The following is a 22,120-nucleotide window of genomic DNA, read 5'->3' on the forward strand; positions in this document are numbered from 1 at the left end:
CGTGCAACAACGGCCATACATGGTACTCCACTTCGACATTTGGTCTAACTAGGCAAGGGAATTATGGCAATGTTGACATTAGTGAGAGTTGGTTACAGGAGGGCAGGCCTGGTAGCTCAATGTCCTGTTGTTTTAGTCATGATAGGTGGAAAGGATTAAAGAGGGAGCAGTGGCATTATGAGTCAGAGTGCCTAGAAAAGGCAGACTGGAGGTCATCTACTGAGGCTATAAGGTAGATATGAGGAATAAAAAAGAGATGACCATTTTCATGGGTTTATATTATAGACCACCCAACAGTCCATGGGATTTCAAGACACAAATTTGTAGAAAGATCATAGGCTGCTGCAAGAAACCTAAGGTTGTTATAGTAGGTGATTTTTACTTTCCACATATTGACTGGGTCTCCCATACTGGAAAAGGGATAGATGGGAAAGAGTTTGCCAGATATGTTCAGGAAAGTTATCTTAATTAGTAAATGGAAGTCCCAACTAGAGAGAGTGCAATACTAGATCTCCTATTTGGGAATGAGACAGGGCAGGTGACAGATGTTTGTGTAGGGAAACATGTTGCATCCAGTGATCATAATGACACTATTTTCAAGGTAATTATAAAAAAGGATCTGTCTGGTCCTCAGGTTCAGATTCTAAATTGGAGAAAGACTAATTTTGGTGGTATCAGAAGGGATCTGGCAAGTGTGGATTGAGATAGGTTGTTTTCTGGCAAAGGTGCACTTGGTAGGTGGGAGGCGTCAAAAATGAAAATTTGAGAGTAAAGGGTTTTCATGTTTCTCTCGGAATAAAATACAAGAATAACAGATTTAGGGAATCGTGGTTTTGATTTGAATTGACTTTATTTCTTATATCTTTCACATAAATGAATAAAAATCTTCAGGTTACATCTCCAACTAAATATGCAATTTATAGTCATTTGTAATAAATAGTATGTACAATGGGATAGTCAATACAACATAGAAATACAGTTGAGTCAGTATGAATTAATCAGTCTGATGTCCTGGTGGAAAAAGCTGTCCCAGAGCATGTTGGTCCTGGATTTTAGGCTGCAGTACCATTTCCCAGATGGTAGCAGCTGGAACAGTTTGTGGTTGGGGTGACTTGGGTCCCCAATGATACTTCGGGCCCTTTTTATGCACCTGTCTCTGTATATGTCCTGAATAGTGGGAAATACACACCTACAGATGCGCTGGGCTGTCCACAACATTCTGTGCAGAGTCTGTGATTGAGGGAAGTACAGTTCCCACACCAGGCAGTGATGCAGCCAGTCGGGATGCTCTCAATTGTACCCCTGTAGAAAGTCCTTGGGATTTGGGGACTCATGCGAAACTTCTTCAATCATCTGAGGTGAAACAGGCACTGTTGTGCTTTTTTCACCACACAGCCAGTATGAGAGATACTGTCAATGCTTAAGAAAAGGGAGATGCATAGCAGGGATAGGTATGTAGGAACAAATTCAGTACTTGAGGAGTTTAAATCGTGCAAGAGAACACTTAAGAAGAAAATCAGGAAGGCTCAAAGAAGGCATGAGGCTGATCAAGGTGAAAGAGAATCCCAAAGTAGTCTAATGATATATTAAGAGCAAAATAGCGAGAGACAAAACTGGTCCTTTGGAAGATCAGAGTGGTATTACATGTGTGGAGCTGAAATGGGGCAATATTAAATAGATTTTTGCATCTGTATTTACTTGGGAGACTGGATATGAGGTAATTCAGCAGCAAGGTCATGGAGACTATACAGATTATAGAGGGGGAGGTGATTGGAGGCAAATGAGGATGGATGAAACCCTAGTGCCGGACAAGGTATTCCATCGAACCCTGTGAGAGGCTAGTACAGAAATTGCAGTGTCTCTTGTAAAGATATTTAAAACATCCATAGCCACAGGTGGGGTGCTGGAGGATAGCTAATGTTGTATTGTTTAAGAAAAACTCTAAAAATAAGCCAGGAAGCTATAGGACAGTGAGACTGTTATCAGTAGGGGAAAAGTTACTGGATGGTATTCTAAGAGACTGGATGTATAAATATTTGGAAAGACAAGTACTAATTAAGCATAGTCAACATGGCCTTGTGCATGATAAATTATGTCTAACAATTCTTATAGTCTTTTGAGAAAGTTACCAGGAAATTTAAAGGCAATGTAGTGGATGTTATCTACATGGACTTTAGCAAGGCATTTGACAAGGTCCTGCATGGGAGGTTGGTCAAGAAGGTTCAGTCACTTGGCATTCAAGATAAGGTAGTAAATTGGATTAGCCATTTGCTTTGCATGAGAAGCCAGAGATTGGTAGTAAATGGTTGCCTCTCTGAATGCAGGCCTGTGACTAGTGGTGTGCCACAGGGATCGGTGCTTGGTCTGTTGTTGTTGTTTACCATCTATATCAATCATCTGAATGATGATGTGGTTAATTGGATCAGCAAATTTGTGGATGACACCAAGATTTGTGATGTAGTGGACAGTAAGGAAGACTATCACAGCTTACAGTGGGATTTGGACTAGCTGGAAAAATGGGCTGAAAAATGGCCAATAAAATTTAATGCAGAGAAGTGTGTACTGTTGCACTTTGGGAGGAACGAAAAGGGCAGGTCTTACAGGGTGAGTGGTAGGGCACTGAGGAGTGAGGTAGAACAGAAGAATCTGGGAATACAGGTCCATAATTTGAAAATGGTGTCATCAATGTACTGGGTACAGGCGTTGGGATGTTATGTTGAAATTTTATAAAACATTGGGAAGGCCTAAATTGGAGTATTGTGTCCAGTTTTGGTCACCTACCTCCAAGAAAGATGCAAATAAGATTGAAAGAGTGTAGAGGAAATTGGTAAGGATGTTTCTGGGACTTGAGAACCTACAGTACTATGCAAAAGTATTGGGCACGTAGCTAGTGTGCCTAGGACTTTTGCACAATACTGTAATAATTTTATGTATTGCACATCTGCTGCCAAAATAAAGACAAATTTCATAGTGTGATTGATGATAAACCTGATTCTGATATGGGTCACTATTATGGACTGAGAGTGGCAAGGGGGCAGGGAGAGGGGATCAGGATTGGGAAAAGAAGAAGGGAGAAGGGAAGAGCAGGTAGCATTAGAGAGACATTCTGTAATGATAAGTAAACCAATTGTTTGGAATCAACTTACCTTGCCTGGTGTCTCAGGGCTGTGGTATCTGCACCTGAGCCACCCTACCCTGGTGCTCCTTCTCTATCACCTGTCCCGCACTCCTCCACTCTTGCCATTCCCAACATCTTTTGCTCCCACCAGATTTACAAACACGCTCTTTGCTCCACGTTGACAAATACAGCACTGTGCAAAAGTCTTAGGCACATGTATATAGCTAGTGTGTCTAAGACTTTTACACAGAACTGAGAGTTACAGGGAAAGGTTGAATAGGTTATGACTTTATTCCCTAGAATGTAGAAGATTGAGGGGAGATTTGCTAGAGGTGTACAAAATTATGTTGGGTATAAATAGGGTAAATGGAAGCAGGCTTTTTCCACTGAGGTTGGGTGAACCACAACTAGAGATCTTGGGTTAAGGATGAATAGTGAAATGCTTAAGGGGAACATGATGAGGAGCTTTTTCATTCAGAGGATGGTAAGAGTGTTTTATGAGCTGCCAGAAGTGGTGGATGCAGGTTCGATTTCAACATTTAAGAGAAATTTGGATAGGTACATGATGGGAGGAGTATGGAGGGACATGGTCTGGGTGCATGTAAATGGGACTAGGCAGGTAAATAGTTCAGCATGGACTAGATGAGCTGAAGGACCTATTTCTCTGTTGTAGTGTTCTATGGCTCTATATGAAATCATCAAAAAGTGAGGCAATGTGTTTGCAGATGATACAAAGATTAGTGGTGTTATGAATAACCTAGAAATCTAATGAAGAATGCAGCAGGCTATAGATCAGATGCAGATATGAGCAGATAAGTGGTAGAGTTTAACTCAGTCGAATGTGAAGTGTTGTACTTTAGGAGATTAAATGTATAGGGATAGTACACTGTTGATGAGCAGAGGGATCTTGGGGTCCAATTGAATTGCTCAATATGTTAAGGTGGTAAAGAAGGCAAATAGCAAGTTTGCCTTAATTAGTTGAGGAATTGAGTTCGAGTCAGGAAGTTATGTTGCAGCTTTAGAAAACTTTAGTTATACTGCATCCAGTTCTGATTGCCTCATTTTTGGAAAGATATTGAGGCATTTGATAGGGCGCAGAAGCTGTTTACCAGGATGCTGCCTGGATTAGATGGCATGGGCTATAAAGAGAGGTTGGACAAACCTGGATTGTTTCTTCTGGACTGGCAGAGGCTGAGGGAAGATCTCAGAGAGGTGTATAAGGTTATGAGAGGCATAGATAGGGTATCTTTATCACAGGTTTGAAATGCATTTAAAGTGAGAGGAGGTAAATTCAAAGGAGATGTGTGAGGCAGAATTTTTGCAGAGAGTGATGGGTGTCTAGATGTGTTACCTGGGTTGGTGGTGGAGGTAAATTCAACAGAGGCATTCAAGAGGTACTTAGATAGGCACATGGATGTGCAGGAAATGGAAGAGTATGGACACTGTGTGGGCAGAAGGGATTCTGCAGATGCTGGAAATCTGAGCAACATGCAAAATACTGGAGGAACCCAGCAGGCCAGGCCAGGGTTTTGGTTGACGTTTTGGGCTGAAACCCTTCAGCAAGACTGAAGGAAAAAGCTGAGGAGTAGATTTAAAGGGTGGGGGGAGGGGAGAGAGAAAAGCCAGGCAATAGGTGAAAATTGGAGAGGGAAGGATGAAGTAAAGAGCTTTGAAGTTGATTGGTGAAAGACACACAGAAGGCCATGGAAGAAAGAAAAAGAGAGGGGGGAGCACCAGAGAGAGGCAATGGGTGAGCAAGGAGATAAGGTGAGAGAGGATAAAGAGGATGGAAAATGGTGAAGGGGGAGGGGGTCAGGGGACATTACCATAAGTTTGAGAAATCGATGTTCATTCTATCAGTTTGGCTACCCAAACAAAATAAGGTGTTGTTCCTCCAACCCAAGTGTGGCCTCATCATGACAGTGGAGGATGCTATGGATGGACATATCTGAACAGGACTGGTAATTAAAATGGGTGACCACTGGGAAATCCCACCTTTTATGGCAGAGTGTAGGTGCTTGGTGATGCGGTTTCCCAATCTACGTTGGGGCTCACCGATATGCAGGAGGCCACACCGGAAGCACCGAACACAGTATATGACCCCAACAGACTCGCAGCTGAAGTGTCAACTCACATGGAAGGTGCTCATTTGATTACTAATTTACTTAGTTCAGCACAAAATTGTGGGCTGATGGACCTGTTCCGTATAACATTGTTCTGTTATAAGAGGCATAAAAATTAAAAAGGTGTCAGTTTTAAACTAAAGTAAATTTTATATTACTGAGGTAAGCAGGAAGACACTGTATGGTGTTAAAATGAGGCTGTCAGCTTTATCAGAATCTTGATCTTCAGGAAGTATTGAGGCAAGCAAGTAACCTGGAAACCCAGGTTTTTTTTCTCACTCTGACTTTTAAAGAAATGATTAGAAAGGCTGTGGCAGTGGATGGCGCAATGAAGATGGGGGCTTTTTTTTACACATACTGTAATTGATAGCAGTTTGCAGAGTAAGTTACAGTCTCACACCAATATTATGAGTTTCATGATCCTATTTTTTTTCTTCCAATCATGTAGTCTGTAAGCATAACTAATTTTGTAAACTTTTGGTTAGTTTATCTACATGTTCATCATGACATTCCCCTTCATTAACAGCATGGTTTAATGAATATATTACTAATACTAGATTCTCAGCCATTCTATATGTCGCTTGATTATTAATTACTCAGTCTTGAAGTTGGGATAGATCTAGTAGCCAGATAACATTGAGGGACAATACAAAAAGCATGGCCGTTTGGCAAAGTGATTAAGTAAATGATGAAATAGCAGGAGAGGGAATTGGAATGTGAGTTGGAGTATTTTGACAGTCAATGCTGATGAGCTGTCGGACCATGGAAGGGATTTACAGATGATTATTACCTTCATAAGAAAGGCCACAACAGATTTACAGATTACAGATTTATAATTTGGAGAAAGAACGCTGCTTAGTCATTTTCCTTTTCTACAGAGACAATATTGAGCAATGAACTATGGTTTTTGTCATATCATGTTGCAATTAAGGCTACATAACCTTTGATTGTAACTTTATTCTGAATTGTAAGGACAAAAAGTTATATCATATTTGTTCCATTTCTGTTAAACTGCCAAATTCATCATAGAATTACATTTAAAATTCATTAAATATAAGAAAGATGATCTTTAACAATACTACCCAAATATTAAAATGTGTACAACAGGAAATCTTACAGATATTAAAAAGTTCTTTCAGTATCATTTTAAATGTGATCCACTAAAATCATTTAAAATCTGCTTCAATAAATAAATATTTCAATAAATTAATTTAAAATGTCTCAATGAATAATTTAAAACATTTCAATGTGTAAATTTGTTACATTTCAATGTATAATTTGTTAATGACCAAAACATGAAATGCTTTAAAATTAGTTCCTCATTTATACTTAGCTTTTCAAAGATTTCATCAGCTTCCTGTTAAAAGGAAGCCGTTAACAAAAAATAACACCAATATGAAGAATTTCCAGTGAATGATGAGATCTTGTTATTATGTCATTGAAGGTTCCAGGTTACTGTGAAATATTAACCTGCTTTAACTGTTCAATTGGGTAATGTCAGCTGTACTCATTCACTGGGTCATAATACAATAGGTACTGGATTTGCTGGGTCTCATCAGCAGCTAGCCCTGTTTGGTTATGGTGTGTTTGAGCACTACATTATAGTGCTACAGGATCAGGTAGTGTTGTAGTTGTAACAACAGGAGCTCCCTCTGCAGCCAGTGAAGAGATAGTGTGCTGGTAGTGGGATTGGTGCAGGGGCTCTCCTGCAACAGGGCCTCCTCCACTTGAGATCCACTGGAGCCAGCTCCTTTTTATCATGACCCAATACAGGCACAGTGTCACAACAGGATTCTGAAGCCACTGAATCAAGATTCTGCAAGAATCAGTGCCTTGGATGTAATGCTGCAACATGCCTGGTTGTTGTGATAAGAACTGTCTCTGCTGGGGTTATGGTGCTGCATGAATGGGCTCTGCTGGGATGGGGGGATGTAGGCACTAGCCCTGCTGGGGTTATGGTGCTGTAGGAGCAAAGACTGCATGGAAAGAGGGGCAGGAATTGGGTCTGCTGGAGTTGGCAAGGTAGAAGCTGGCTCTGCTTGGGTTATGATGCTGCAGGAATGGGGTCTGCTGGAATTGGGAGGGGCAGGCACTAGCCCTGCTGGGGTTATGGTGCTGCAGGAGCTGGGTCTGCTAGGTATTAGTGCTGCAGGGTACCATTTTGTTTGGGTTCATTCAATGGGCCTGATTGCTGGACTGTGACCAACACTGGCTCCTCTTTTACTTAAAGGTAATACTAAATTTAGAATTTTTCTTTTAAAATCATGCTAACCACATTGAATCTACATAATATTTCTAATTGTTATCATGGCATGTTCCCTTTGCAAAATTTAAGACTGACTTGCAAGCGACAGGCATTGGGTACACTTGTGAAAATCAAATGCCTATGGCTCACACTGTTGTGTGTCAGCAGCCCAGCCCTGTTTACATAATCTTGGCATTCACAATTACTTTCCAGTAGGGATCACAGAATAGAAACTGTGATATCTTTTTCCACTATTCCAGCTCGCAGGCATAGTGGTTACTTACCAACTACTTCCATAAAATCACCAAATTCTCTACAGAAGACTGTAGATGCTGGAATCTAGGCCAACAATCTACTGGCAGAACAAGTCAAACAGTGTTTGTGGGAGGAATGGAATTGTTGATATTTTGCATTGAGACCCTGCTAGGTTCTGATTCAGGTAATTTTGACCTGAAACTTGACAATTCCTTTCCTCCTATGGATGCTGCTTGACCTGCTGAATTCCTCCAGCAGATTTCTTGTTGCTCTACATATACAGAAAGCTGTTTCTCAAATGTCTGATCTGGATGCTTCCATCTTTACCGGGGATGGAATTCATGCTGAGCCATCTTAAGAATTTGTGTTTATTTTTTGTGGTCATTTACTCTGATTTCTGAAAGGGATAATTTTGTTGAAATGTGTTTCCATGAACTATTTAGAGAAGGTGGATAAAATAGGCTTGCATGTACTCTAAATAAACTTCAAAATTAGTAAACTTACAAAATGTACAGAGTAGGTAGCTTGACAAGTTACTAATGAATTTGCCTGATTTCTGCCCCTTAATATTAGTTCTAACCAGCTCTCTCTAAACATTCTAAAACTTTAAACAATTATTATGGCAGTTGCTTTTTTAAAAAAAATGTGTGCCTCAGATTTTCAATTGCAATCACCATAATTCTGGATCACATTTTTTTCTGGTTTGGAAGACCAGAATATAGATCCACAGGCACCATTCACCTTTATTCATGTGGGTATTCTTCATGTGTGAGCCCCAGAAAATTGTGCTTGAGAAGTACCAGCTCACATTTCTATCAGTAGGATCGATAGTCTTTTTAAATTTTGGTGCCTTCTAATTGTGCTGTTCACTCATAGTGGAAGCTAAAGGATAGTTTGAGGAATTAAGTGAAATTTCATTACAGTAAGGCTCTACATTTCATACTTTTTAAAATTTAGGTAAAGTACTTGTAAAATGCTGATTTTAAAAAGTAGGACAAATTATTTAATTTTAAGTTTTCTGAAAATTATATTTAGCAAAACCTTAAATGCTAACTTTACTTTTGTATTTGGAGTCAATTTCTAAATTAGAAAATACTTATGATGGCACACTATGTTACACTTAACAAATTATTTTAAAATGCTCATAGCAACCTAAGAGATATTCCTTGCACCCTGCCATAAAATATTTCTGTAAGTGGAAATTGCTTAAGAAAACCTGTAGCAAATTACAATACTGACCATGCCTAATACAAAAAAGAAACTTGTTCCAACATCCATCTGGGGAGAGTTCCAAACCAGGGTTATCTCGGCATGGGAAAAGTAAGATAAAACTCATCTATTGGCTATAAATATAATGAAGTACCATCTGTTATGCATTAATGTAAAGTTCACAGGCATTGCATTTCTTCTGCTCTCCATTCTAAATGTAGAATTTGTGCCAAGCAACGGCCAAATTCTTCCAGGATCATATGTTCTGCGACAGGGAGTGAATGATGAGCTTTCTCTGCTTCTTCTGCCTGGGCCAAGAGGCAGCCACAGGTTGCATCAACAACATCCCAAGTGATAAAAGTGAAAGGGTGCCTGCAAATAGTTTGAAACAATTAATAAAACAATAGACAACATAAGCTTTACAATTAATCGAGTCACAACAACAAAAGCAGCATCAAATCAAGGCTGAACTCTAGGATTGTAGAAGTACGTTCCATTTACACCATGAATCTGCTTATAAAAATATTACAAAGTTATTTTCTATAAAAATTATCTATATGGGACAGCAGTAGCAAACAATCATTGTTTTAATTAACAAAAAAGTTGAGTTAGATATTCTGTGGTTACTTCAACAATGAGGCCACCTGCCAAAAAGGATCGGAGTCTCAATAACAGGTTTGCGTCCAATAGTAACTGCTTCTTTGTGTAAAATGAGCCTGGATGTCTCAAAAGATTCTCAGTATCTTAATTTCATGAGTTGAAAAGTGTCTATTGAGATGAGCAGTAAATGGCTATATTATGTCTTTGATTTTCATTTAGACTAGCATATTTAATTTTCATATAGGCAGTTAAGCTACACAATATCTATGCCAGGACCACTACACTTAAAAACAGTTACCCCCCCCCCCCCCAAAGCCATCAGGCTGATCAACACCTCCACTCATTAAGCCAGAGATGTTAATAGAGAGACATTTGAGTTTAAAAAATGCAAAAAAAAGGCTAAATTCACAGGTTCATAAACAGAGTATTGAGTGATAATAATAATAAATAAATAAAGCAGAAATGGCTGGCTACATTGGAAAGTTAGATGTGTTCAACTGCACAACAGATAACTGGATGTTCTACACTGAATTAATTGAGCAGTCTTTTGAAGCTAGTTATATAGCCAATGAGAAACGAGTGCCACTGTTACTGAATGCAACAGGTGTTAAAGCATACAGTTTACTAAAATGTTTTACTATTCCAACCAAATCAGCTTTGCTAATATCGTGAATGCAATGCAGGAAGCTTTAGAACCAAAACCATTGATTGCAGAATGCTACAGGCTTCATAAGCAGAATCAAAAGGAAGGGTAGCCCACTTCAGCTTATGTGGTTGAATTGAAGAAATTATCTCAGCATTGTGTTTTCAGTGATAGACTTAATGATGATGCAGTGAAAGATTGTTTAGTTTGTGAAATCTTACAAGAAAACATTCAAATACAACTACTAACTGAAGCACAACTTGTATTTAAAAGAGCTGTTGAAATCGTACTATCCACGGAAACTGCAGACAAGAGACACAAGCCAGTTGCAGTCAGGTATGAAAGTGAACATGAACAAAATTGCAATGTCTAAACAGAAATCCAACTGGCTAGAACTAACTGTCTTACCATTGTGGCAGGGGCTCATACACACTAGACTAATGCAAATTTAAAGGCAAGACTTGCAAAAAATACAACAAAATAGAATGGATACAAAGAGCATGTTGGGCAGACAAAAACAAATGAATTGTACAGGAAACAAAAATAGACTAAAATTCAAGTTGCATTTTCAAAGAGTTGATGAAAAATCTGATAATGACTGACATAGAACAGGCTAGCTTGGCATTTACACTGTGAAAATTAGCAGTAGACAAAACATGGCTTACACCAGAAGTGAATGGAAAATTAATTACAATGGAATTGGACACTGACTCATCTGTTTCAGTCATTCCACAAAATGAGCTTGTACAGTATTTCAAAGATACTGAATTGAAGCCTGCAGATATCCAACTAAGAAGATATATTGGTGAAAAGATAACTTGTGTGGGAATAACATTGGTAACAGTGAAATACAACCACCCTTAAGCCATATTGAGCCTTTATGTGGTAAAAATAGGAGGGCCAGCATCGTAGGGCATGATTGTCTGAGACAACTATAACTTGATTGAAGATCCATCCACCATTTGCATGCTACATCACCTGCAATACAGTCAACTGAAAGTGAATTAAGAAAGGTACTGGATGATGCCATAGCAGTGTTCAAGGATGGCAGTGGAAAACTCAAATATATCAAGGGGAAAACAGTATTAAAAGAAAATGCAACACCAAAGTTTTACTAAGTCCATCCTTGTACCATCCATGATAAAGTAGCTGATGAGCTAAATCACATGGAGGCTGAAGGAATTCTTTTCAAGGTTCAGTAATAGTCCACAGACATGGCCAATTGTCCTAGTAGCCAAGAAGGCTAGGTGTATCAGGATCTCTGGTGATTTTAAAGACACCATCAATGCAGTACTGAAAATAGATCAACATCCTCTGCTCAGGATAAAGGATATCTTTGCAATACTCCTGCCTCAGCAAGGACTTGGACCCACTGCAATTTGCCTATCATCACAATGGTCTATGGCAGATGCAATCTCAATGACTTTTCACACGGTCTTTGATCACTTGGACAATACAAACACCTATGTCAAGCTGCTGTTCATTGACTATAGCTCAGTGTTTAACAATACCATTCCTACAGTCCTGATCAAAAAGCTACAGAGCCTGGGCCTCAGTAACTCCCTCTACAATTGGATCCTCAACTTCCTAATCAGAAGACCACAATTTGTGCATATTGGTAATAACAAAATCAGAATCAGGTGTATTATCACCAGCATGTGACGTGAAATTTGTTAACTTAGCAGCTGCAGTTCAATGCAATATATAATCTAGTTGAGAGAAAAAAAAACATAATAATAAACAAGTAAATCGATTAACTGTATTGAATAGATTATTTAAAGGTGTGCAAAAACATAAATACTGTATATTTTAAAAAGTGAGGTAGTGTCCAAAGCTTCAAAATCCATTTAGGAATTGGATGGCAGAGGGGAAGAAGCTGTTCCTGAATCACTGAGTGTGTGCCTTCAGGCTTCTGTACTTCCTACCTGATGGTAACAGTGACAAAAGTGCATGGCCTGGGTGCTGGAAGTCTTTAATAATGGACTCTGTCTTTCTGAGACACTGGTTCCTAAAGGTGCTTTGTAGGCTAGTGCCCAAGATGCAGCTGTCTAAATTTACAACCTTCTGCAGCTTCTTTCTGTCCTGTGCAGTAGCCCCTCCATACCAGACAGTGATGCAGCCTGTCAGAATGCTCTCCATGGTACAACTATAGAAGTTTTTGAGCGTATTTGTTCACATGCCAAATCGCTTCTAATATAGTGCTGTCTTGCCTTCTTTATGACTACATCAATATTTTGGGACCAGGTTAGATCCTCAGAGATCTTGACACCCAGGAACTTGTCCACAATCAACTCTTTCATCTTACTGACGTTGAGTGCCAGGTTATTGCTGCGGCACCATTCCACTAGTTGGCATATCTCACTCCTGTACACCCTCTCGTCACCACCTGAGATTCTACCAACAGTTGTTGTTATTGTCTACAAATTTGTAGATGGTATTTGAGCTATGCCTAGCCACACAGTCATATGTATACAGACAGTACAGCAGTGGGCTGAGCACATACCCGAGGTGCGCCAGTGTTGATCGTCAGCAAAGAGGATATGTTATCATCAATCCGCACAGACTGTGGTCTTCTGGTTAGGAAGTCAAGGATCCAGTTACAGAGGGAGGTACAGAGGCCCAGGTTCTGCAACTTCTCAGCACTGGAACACCTCAGGGAGGTGTGCTTAGCCCACTGCTCCAACTTTCTATACTTATGACTGTGTAGCAATATACCATCAAATACCATCCATAAATTTGTTGATGATACAATCATTGTTGGCAGAATCTCAGAAGGAAATGAGAGGGTGTACAGGAGTGAAATATACCAGCTAGTTGAGTACAGTAGTGTCACAGCACCAACTTTGCACTCAACAGTAAGACCAAAGAACTGATTGTGGACTTGAGAAACAGTAAGACTAAGAAACACAAACCAAACCTCATAGAGTGATCAGAAGTGGAGAGAGTGAGCAATTTCAAATTCTGGGTGTTAATATTTCTGAGGATCTAACCTGGTCTCAGTATACCAATGCAGCTATAAAGAAGGCAAGACAGCGACTATATTTCATTAGGAGTCTGAGATTTGGTTTGTCATCTAAAATACTTGAAAATTTCGACAAATGTACCGTGGACAGCATTCTAACAGGCTGCATCACTGTCTGGTGATATTAAATATGCATACATATATTTACTGTAATTTAAAAAAAAATATTTATCATGTACTGCATTGTACTGCTGCTGCAAAGTTAACAAATTACACAACAAATGCCAGTGATATTAAACCTGATTCTGAAAAACAGTTCAACAAAGTGGACTTAGCTGAGGCTTATCTACAGATGGAGATGAAAGAACAGTCCAAAGTGTTTCTCCTCATAAACACTCACAATGGGCTTTATTGCTACAATAGGCTTATTTTAGAGTAGCATCTCTGCACCTGCACTCTGATAAAAAGCAATGGACTAGGTGCTGCAAAGCTGCTCAGACACTCAATGTTACCTAAATGACATCATCGTCACCAATGAGGATGACAAAGCGCACTTCCAAAACCTCAAAACAATGTTAAAAATATTAAAAGACAGTGGGCTCAGAGTACATTGCAACAAGTTTGAATTCTTTAAACGAAGCATCACTTACTGTGGTCACATCATTGACACACAAGATTTCGCAAGTGTACTGAGACAATTCAAGCTGTGGTGAATGTCCCAAGGCCAAAGGATGTGTCACAGCTGCAGTGCTTTATAGGATTTGTCAATTACATAACAGGTTCCTATGAAACCTGACTCCAGTGCTCCACCCTTGAATTCATTACTACTGATCAGGAACAAAATGGGAATGGGCAAAACAGAGGGAGGTGGCTTTCCAATAGGCTAAGGAAATGGTGACATCATACACTATTGGAAGAGCTACATGCTGGTCGTCTAGGCATGGTCAAAATGAAAGTGTTGGCTCAAAGCTTTGTCTGGAGGCTTGTGATAGATCAGCAGATCGAGCAGCTTGCCATGCGATGTTCAGAATGCCAACACGTCCAGAAGCAAGGTGTCCACAGCTGTCAGAATCACTTCCTGCAGTCTCTGAGTCTACTCCTGCAACCACCACGGAGGAGGCCCCAGAACCTAAGATTATTTCACAGCCACAAGACCTACCTGCCAAGCAGACTGAACCCACCCCCACCCCTTGCCTGTCAGGAAAGATGTTATCCCACAACGATGAAATCTTTAGGCCTGAATGGGACAATTAAAAATTTACTATGAGTGTTTTTAATATTCAATTAATATTTGAGTGATATTGCAAATATATTAATGATGGGTTATATGTAAGAAGTACATGAATGGTATACGTCATTACACCACCACATCAATTATGTGGGCCTTACTGAAGAAAAACAATGTAGATGTTATGCTGGGCTCCTGTGTTTTTCATTCAATTAGTTTCTGGAGTTATAAAACATTATGATATTTATCTTGCAAGCCTTTCATGCATCTTCAAGTATATTTCAAAGTGTATTACAAAAGTGGAATGCAGTTCATTTATTGTTTTAAGTACATAAATTGATTGCTGATTGTAAACCGCCATTTTACCGCATCAGTTCCTGCACATTGTTTCGGTTGGGTATCTAGTGCCATCTTAGATTTTCATGAGTCATTATCAATGGTGAATTGTGGATGATACCAATTTGCAGAAAAATAACAACACCAGCAAGAAAACCTTATACCTGATCATTTGAAGAAATGCTTAGACATCCTATGATTTATAGTGTATATCTACTCATCTTCCTTTTCACTTTTTTCTTCTAAAAATAGGTCAACAACAGAGGTATAGAACTAAATACATAAACATAAAAAGTTTAAGAATCCAAATGTGAAACATCTTGCAGCATGTAGACAAAATAGACCATATATGATGCTTATGTGGGGGGATGATCAATAGGGAATGATTTTGTTCAGCCACGGTAAATGGGTGTGGGAATCCAGAAACATTTGGAGGAAATTATTGATAGCTTGTATGCCGATTATTCACAAGAAGTTGATCCTTTTTCTCTACCCTTTCACTTGTATAGCATACTGATGTTCAGAATTGAAGCTTGAATGTGAACAAAAAGCATACTGTAGCTGAATGAATGAGGGACTATAGCAATATGCCATGTTAAAGTAGACAGAGTGGAATTTGAAAAGTGAAAATTAAATTCTGTTCAGTTACCGCTCTCTGTTCATTTTCACTTGTTTTCCATAGTTGAGTATTTCAGGAAAGAGATTTGTTCTAGGCTGACAAATGCTTATGTCGCTGAAATCAGGAATACTCATCAGTGTTCTCCTCTCAGGACTCTCTTCATAATTTCTGCATCCAATACACTTGCAAATAGAGGAGCACATTATTTTTGCCTGACAAAAGAAAGGGCAATGTTATCCATTATCCCCCATTCCATCAACACTCATGAAAGCATAACACCTGCAATTCCATTATTATTTAATTCCCCACAAATTGAATGCATAAAATTAAATCATTCCTTGACAGTGGAATGTAATTTAATCTTGGTTCACTGCAAAATCAGCAAATTGTTGACTCTACCTTGACCCAGTGATTTAATATACTCTGTCAATAAAAGAAGAGCTGTTGTCACAAAAAAAGGTAAAATACTATCATTCACATTGAACATTACAAGGTATCTGATATGGTTTTATAGAGAAAGGATTCTTCACAGTATTTTACTGAGTTTTTATTCTTTAAATTTAGAAGGTTTTCAGAATCAGTTTAGAATGATCTAGTATCTTGTGATTAGCAATCAAGAGCTAATCTTCTCCATACTTGAAGATGCCAGAAAATGACTATTTTGATAAAAACATTGAATCCCTCAATAAATATGACCTGGAATTTATGTAACTTCTTTTCCTGTTCTGACTTTATCTCTTTGATTCTCTGCAATTTTTAAACTGAGCTGAGCACTATCTCATCTCTCTGGTGGCAAATCTAATCCTCTGGTCCATATGTTAATGAATTAAGATTTTAGTTATATTCTCTATTCTTTTCTACCAGGTGGACTATCGGTAATGTTTTATGAGTCCAGGTGAATTTGAGGTAACTGTGCTGACAGTAGGGTACTAATCACTTATTTGTTGCATGTCTACGATGCTATTGATATTGATAGCATAATAGTCTGTTTAAATTAAAATCTGCCACTGCTGCTCCATTTTCACCATTGCTTTTATCATTATTTCTGGAGGCATCTCTTTTTTTCCTCTGACGTTTATTACATTTGCTGATCTCTCCAAACATAGATTTCCCACTCAACAGTTTGCATTTCATTCAAAATATTAACTCATTTTGTCCGATTCAGAACAACTATTCATTCATGCTGGCTACCTTACTCTCTTTTCTCTCACTTTTTTCTTGCTTCACCCCATATTTCTGTTTTACAACATTTATAGTACAGTAGTAAAGCCACAGATAGGTGTCCCCAGCTTTACGAATGTTCGCTTTATGTCACTTTGCTTTTACAAAAGACCTACATTAGTAACCTGTTTTCACATTACAAAGAAGATTTTCAATTTTACAAAAAATTTTCCCATATAAATATAAATTAATGGTTCTTCGCTTTACACCATTTCGGCTTAAGAAAGGTTTCATAGGAATGCTCTACCTTTGTGGGGTGGGGGGGGAAACACCTGTATTTTGAGAATAGCAATAGGATGGCGCTAACTACTGCCTACAAAGATTTAGTCGACTTTGTGGCAGTACTCTAGTACTGGCCTTCCTCTGCTGCCACCTGCAGGAAACATTTGTCTTCCAAGAATAGTGAAATATTACACAAATAAAAAAGCTTTAAAACAAAACCTTCTGAGTTCTCTGTTCTATGTGGTGAGTTAATGGCTGATCTGGGGCCTAACGCATTATAGCCACCTACGTCCTGTTTTCCTTAATATATTTGATCTTGTTTAATATTAAAATTGACCCAGCATCATTTACCATTTCTTGTGGAGTTCCACAGTGACTACTAGTTACTTGCAGGAGGGTTTCCCAAATTTATTCCTGAAAGATTTATTCCACATTTTAGACAATGTCTCTCAGCCTAGATTCTGCAAAAGTGGAAATAATATCTTGCTCTCTTTTTTACTGATACTCCTTGGCAACTGAGGCTCCAGTTATAAGGAGTGATTAAATGGGCTGGGTTTATTCTCATGGAACATAGGAGGCTGAGTGGTTTATAAAATTAGGAGGGGCATAGATAAGACAGATGGTCAGAATATTTATCCAGGACAGGGAAGTAAAAACTAGAGAGCGCAGGTTTAAGGCGAGCAGGGAATAAATTAAAAGAGATCTCAAGAATAAATTTTAACAGAGAAGGTGATATAATGGCAAAGTTTAAAGGGCATTTGGAACTTAGGTATGAAAGACAGAGAGATACAGGGCTAATGTAGGCAAATGGAATTAGTGTAGATAGGCATCACATTTGGCGTGGATGAGGTGGGCTGAATAGACTTGTTTCAATACTGTGGGATTCAATGATTCTGAGAACTACAAACAAAACATTCTCAACCTTCTAAACTTCAGGTAATAAACTGAGAATTTGTTTAATCTGTTCTCTTTGTCATCAGATATCAATGTGGTACATCACTACTACACTTCTTTCTAAGACCATCTCTACTTCCCTAAATGTGGGGCCCAAAAGTGCTCGCATGTGTGTTGCATACAGACGTTCTTTAAATTAAACTCAAATATTACCTTTTGTGCTTCAGATATGAAGATTATATTCCATTATTTCTTGTACCTATCTATATTTTAACAATACATGCACATGTAATCCCAAAAAATATTTGGATCTCCATCTTTAATGTTCTCCTATTTATAAAATACTATCTTTCTCACACGTCTACATTTAACTCATTTTGCTTTAGATGTGTCAGTATGTTTGATCCGCTAGGCAGCATTGGTACAAACAGTAGAACCCCTGCCTTACAATGCCAGAAACCCAAGTTCAGTTTTCACTTCCTGTACCATCTGTTTAGAGATTGCTTGCTGTCTAGTTGACCAGCTGGGTTTCTTCTGGGTATTCCAGTTTCTTCCCACATTCCAGAGGTGGAGGTTGGTCGATTACATGGTTACTCTGCATTGCCCCTAGTGTGTAGGTGAGTGACTGTTTTGTAGAGATGTGGGTGAATTAAAAGCAGAATAAATATAGGATTAGTTTAAATGGGTGGTTGATGGTTGATGTGGACTCGATGGGCCAAAATGCCTATATCTGTGCTGCAGTCCTTTCTGATTCTCTTAATATTTCTTAGTATCTTATGTATCTTTGTATTCCTCCCAAAACTTCTGCATGGAGTGCTGCCTAATTGCATGTCAACATCAAACTTGGATCTGTGACTGAATGTACCATCATCTGAATTGTTTAGAAGCACAAATTGCAGCACATCCTCCATGCACTTCATGTTCTTTATTCCTTCTCTCTGCTGTTTCACTGATTCCAGTCAACAAGTCAATAATTGAACTTCAGTTCCATGATCTTTGTGAGCTTAGTCTTATACAAGGAATGTTATTACATACTTTCTGGAAATCCCTTTGTATAACAAACATAAGTAATCAGCTCTTCAAGAATTTCAGTCTGTTTTACCACATATGTTGTGCAGCAATTATTATGATTTAGTATGGTGTTAAAGATCATTTGAACCTCAGCACTTTTAAGCTTTTCAATGGTTTTTGCAACAAATGGTCTTGTTGACATCAAACATCTGATTCTAAGATGATTGCAGTGGTATCTTGCTAAATCATAATTGCTGCAGAACGTACTGGGCAAAATAGACTGAAATTCTTGAAGAGTAGGATGTCATGGAAAGGCAGTTCCAGGAGGCATTTGATAACATTCCTCATATGAGACTGTAAGCTCACTGGTACATTGGTAAATTGGTTTATTATTATCATTTGATTGAGGTAGAGTGAAAAAACTTTGTTTTGCATGCCACCTATAATGAGCATTTCATTATATTAGTGCACTGAAGTAGTATAAGGGAAAAATAACAGAATGCAGAATCAAGTGTTACAGTTACAGAGGAAATCCCAACAACAGCTTCTGTATGTAATCTTCCATCAATTTGGGCCTATTTCCTTGCTGGGTTACTCTTGTGACTCTAGATGCCAGAATTGTTATCATTCTTACAGGATAATGATTACAAACCTTGATCGCCTTGTCATCATTACAACAGGAAATATTAGGCAAAATAAAATATTTTTCAAATAAAATAATGTTTTCAGCAATTTTGTTGCCAATATTGATTCTACTTACCATCTGGACATTACATCAAGCTAACACTTTTTTTGTAGATCTGTTCTTTTAGTATGTTATAAAGGAGAAAAAGAAGACTTAACCAATTCCATTTGGCTCACCTCATAACATTCACAATAATTTTTTAGACATCCTGAGCGTTTACAGTTACAGCCCTTGTTGTGCCGTAACTTGATTTCTCCCAGCATCCCTTTTCCTATTTTTGGCCTGAAGGCTTCAGGGTTCCGATCTAAACAAGCCTGAAGTAGCAGAAAGATGTTATGTGATAGAAACTGCAATTTTTTTACTGACTTTTCTTTCAGCTCTTAGATTAATAGTTACAGACATTGCTATATGTAAGTCAATGGGTATTGTCACACGTATATGCCAGTTGTCTGTATTTCACCCAAACCTCAGATGATCAGCTGTCGTGTTCCTTGCCTTACATTTATGAAAGTAGATGAGCACCATTTTGCAGTCCAAAGTCCCACGGTTCTTTTCAGAAATCAATGGTTCTACACAATAAGGAAATTAATTTTCCTAAGTTCTGGAATTTCCATCCACTGTGCAATGGACTTCAATATTCAACACCTGGATCTATCAGAGATAGGAGTAGAGGTCATTGGCTGGTGATAGTCAGCAACCAGAAGCTTTGTTACTTGGCTTTAGTTTCAAAATCAGATGTTGTATTAAGTCATTTTCACAATTATGCTCAAGCAATGGTAAAGGGCTTACACAGGCAAAGAGATGCCATCATTTACTTATTGGATTCTGGGAAAACCTAAGTTTAGAATGATGTTTAGATTTAGAAAATAAGTTTGGATTTTCAAAAGGCTTTTGACAAGTTGTGGGTTTTATGTATTCTGATGGTCTTCCTTTTGCAAAATGTCCTGTGATCATTCACAGATATTAGTGAGTACTTTTCAACACAAACGCAGGAATCTTAGGCTACATCCACACTACGCCGGATAAATCCACAACCGAAGCTTTTTCTCTTTGTTTATACCCTCCGTCCACACTAAAATGACGTTTTCGTCTCCTGAAACTGGAGCTTTTCAAAAATGCTTTCCAAGGTGGATATTTTTGAAAATGCTACTCGGACAGATCAGTGTGAACGGGGTAACTGGAGACTTCTGAAAACGCTGTCAGATGGCAACGCGCTGTTTCATTGTTTTCTTGAACGCAACCTAACAATTTCAGAACAGACGGCAACGAGATGAAGCCAGAAGAGTTAGAAATGTACTCACCAAATACTTTGACCCAGAACTTACTGAATAAATAAGTATACTGTACTCATTTTGCCCTGTTTTCTGTCCTTGCTCGTATGAAGGTGGTTAACCTATTTATGCAAGTACTTCTCTGACAATAGATGTGTAACAGCCTAATGTAACATTGTATGGAAATACAAGATAACACTGATGCAGATATGTTTTATACATTTAACAAAGTGCTTTATTATTGCAACAGAGTTCGTTAGTTTTTCAATGTTCGTCGTGAGCCGGGTCAATCTGTCCGTGAACTTCCTGTCGGTTGCCTCCGTATGCTCCAGTATTTGTTTTTTTTTTAGTTTTAAGTTCTCCTGCGTAAGAGCCAACAGCCGTCCGTCATTTTAAGTTTTTCTAGTCTATAACTACACAAATGTGTACTTCTACGGTGAGATTCAACACCAAACATGTCGCTCGTTTTTGATAGATGTGTCCTGTTATTGGTGAATAAAGTTGCAACGTTTGCTGTGTGGCCAGAACTATGTGACCAGCCTTGTGTTTGCTATTTACTATGTATCCAACTTATTAGCCAGAATGTAATCTCTGTATTGTCTCTGTACTATTGAATGCATCAGTGCCTTGCGAATGTAGCTAAGTGAAAGTAAGCTCAGTGCCTTAAGAATGTAGCCAACAGTGAAAGTAAGCATGTAGAGATAACGGTGGTAGACGGGATCGTGGAGTGGTGTGATGGTATGGGAACCAGTCAAGGTGGGGAAGGGGGACACGTGTTCCAAGGAGTAGACTAGACAGGATCGTGCGTTGGTGTGAGAACCAGTCAAGGCACTAGAACAAGTATATGCCAATGAAACCGAGATAAGAAATTACTATAAAGAATAATGTGAACTAGGCTCTGCAGACAATTAGTGACATGCTCGTTAATTGTCTCAGCTTTTGTTTGCAAATAAAAGCTTAAACTTCTCGAAGAACCTTCTGCATCTCCTGGTTATTTCAAGAAACCATGACACTAGCACGCGCAGGAGGAGGAGATTCGCTGAAATCTCTGTGGCAGTGTGGATAGAAATTTTTTCAAAAACGCATCGTGTGGACACCTATCATTTTTACATGAAACCGGCGTTTTCAAAATTATCCCGTCTAGTGTGGATGTAGCCTTAAACTCCATTTCCCTGTTTGAAAGACAGCTTGAATTGTGAAAGCGCATGTGCATATCTACAACATTAGCAGGGAGAGACTGGATGATCTTAAGACAAACTAGAAGGAGAGTACAAGCACTGCAGAACTACTATGAGTGTGTGAAATCAGACGTAAATGCACATTTTGCATGATTCAGCTACATGAGATCGGTAACATGGACATAGGTCTTTGACGGTGTTAGGCAAATTGATAGGATATTCAGAAAGGATATGGAATACTTAGCTTTGCAAATGGCAACAACGGATGCAAAAGTAACGTGTGTTATTATTTTACAAATT

The 22,120-nt window shown here is 38.6% G+C and overlaps 1 protein-coding gene across 2 annotated transcripts in view; it reads right to left on the reverse strand.

Moving 5' to 3' along the window:
* Nucleotides 1–5,416: 5,416 nt before the first annotated feature.
* tesmin (testis expressed metallothionein like protein) overlaps nt 5,417–22,120 on the reverse strand; it is a 169,797-nt gene continuing 153,093 nt past the window's right edge. For both annotated transcript variants that reach the window (XM_059975667.1, XM_059975666.1), the window contains 3 exons: nt 19,548–19,685; nt 15,369–15,550; nt 5,417–9,322 (listed from right to left, as the gene is read on the reverse strand). In XM_059975667.1, coding sequence (XP_059831650.1) covers nt 9,130–9,322; nt 15,369–15,550; nt 19,548–19,685 — 513 coding nt within the window. In that variant the 3' untranslated portion in view covers nt 5,417–9,129. The remainder of the gene's footprint in view (nt 9,323–15,368; nt 15,551–19,547; nt 19,686–22,120) is intronic.

This window comes from Hypanus sabinus, chromosome 7, assembly GCF_030144855.1.
Source record: "Hypanus sabinus isolate sHypSab1 chromosome 7, sHypSab1.hap1, whole genome shotgun sequence".
NCBI lineage: Eukaryota > Metazoa > Chordata > Chondrichthyes > Myliobatiformes > Dasyatidae > Hypanus > Hypanus sabinus.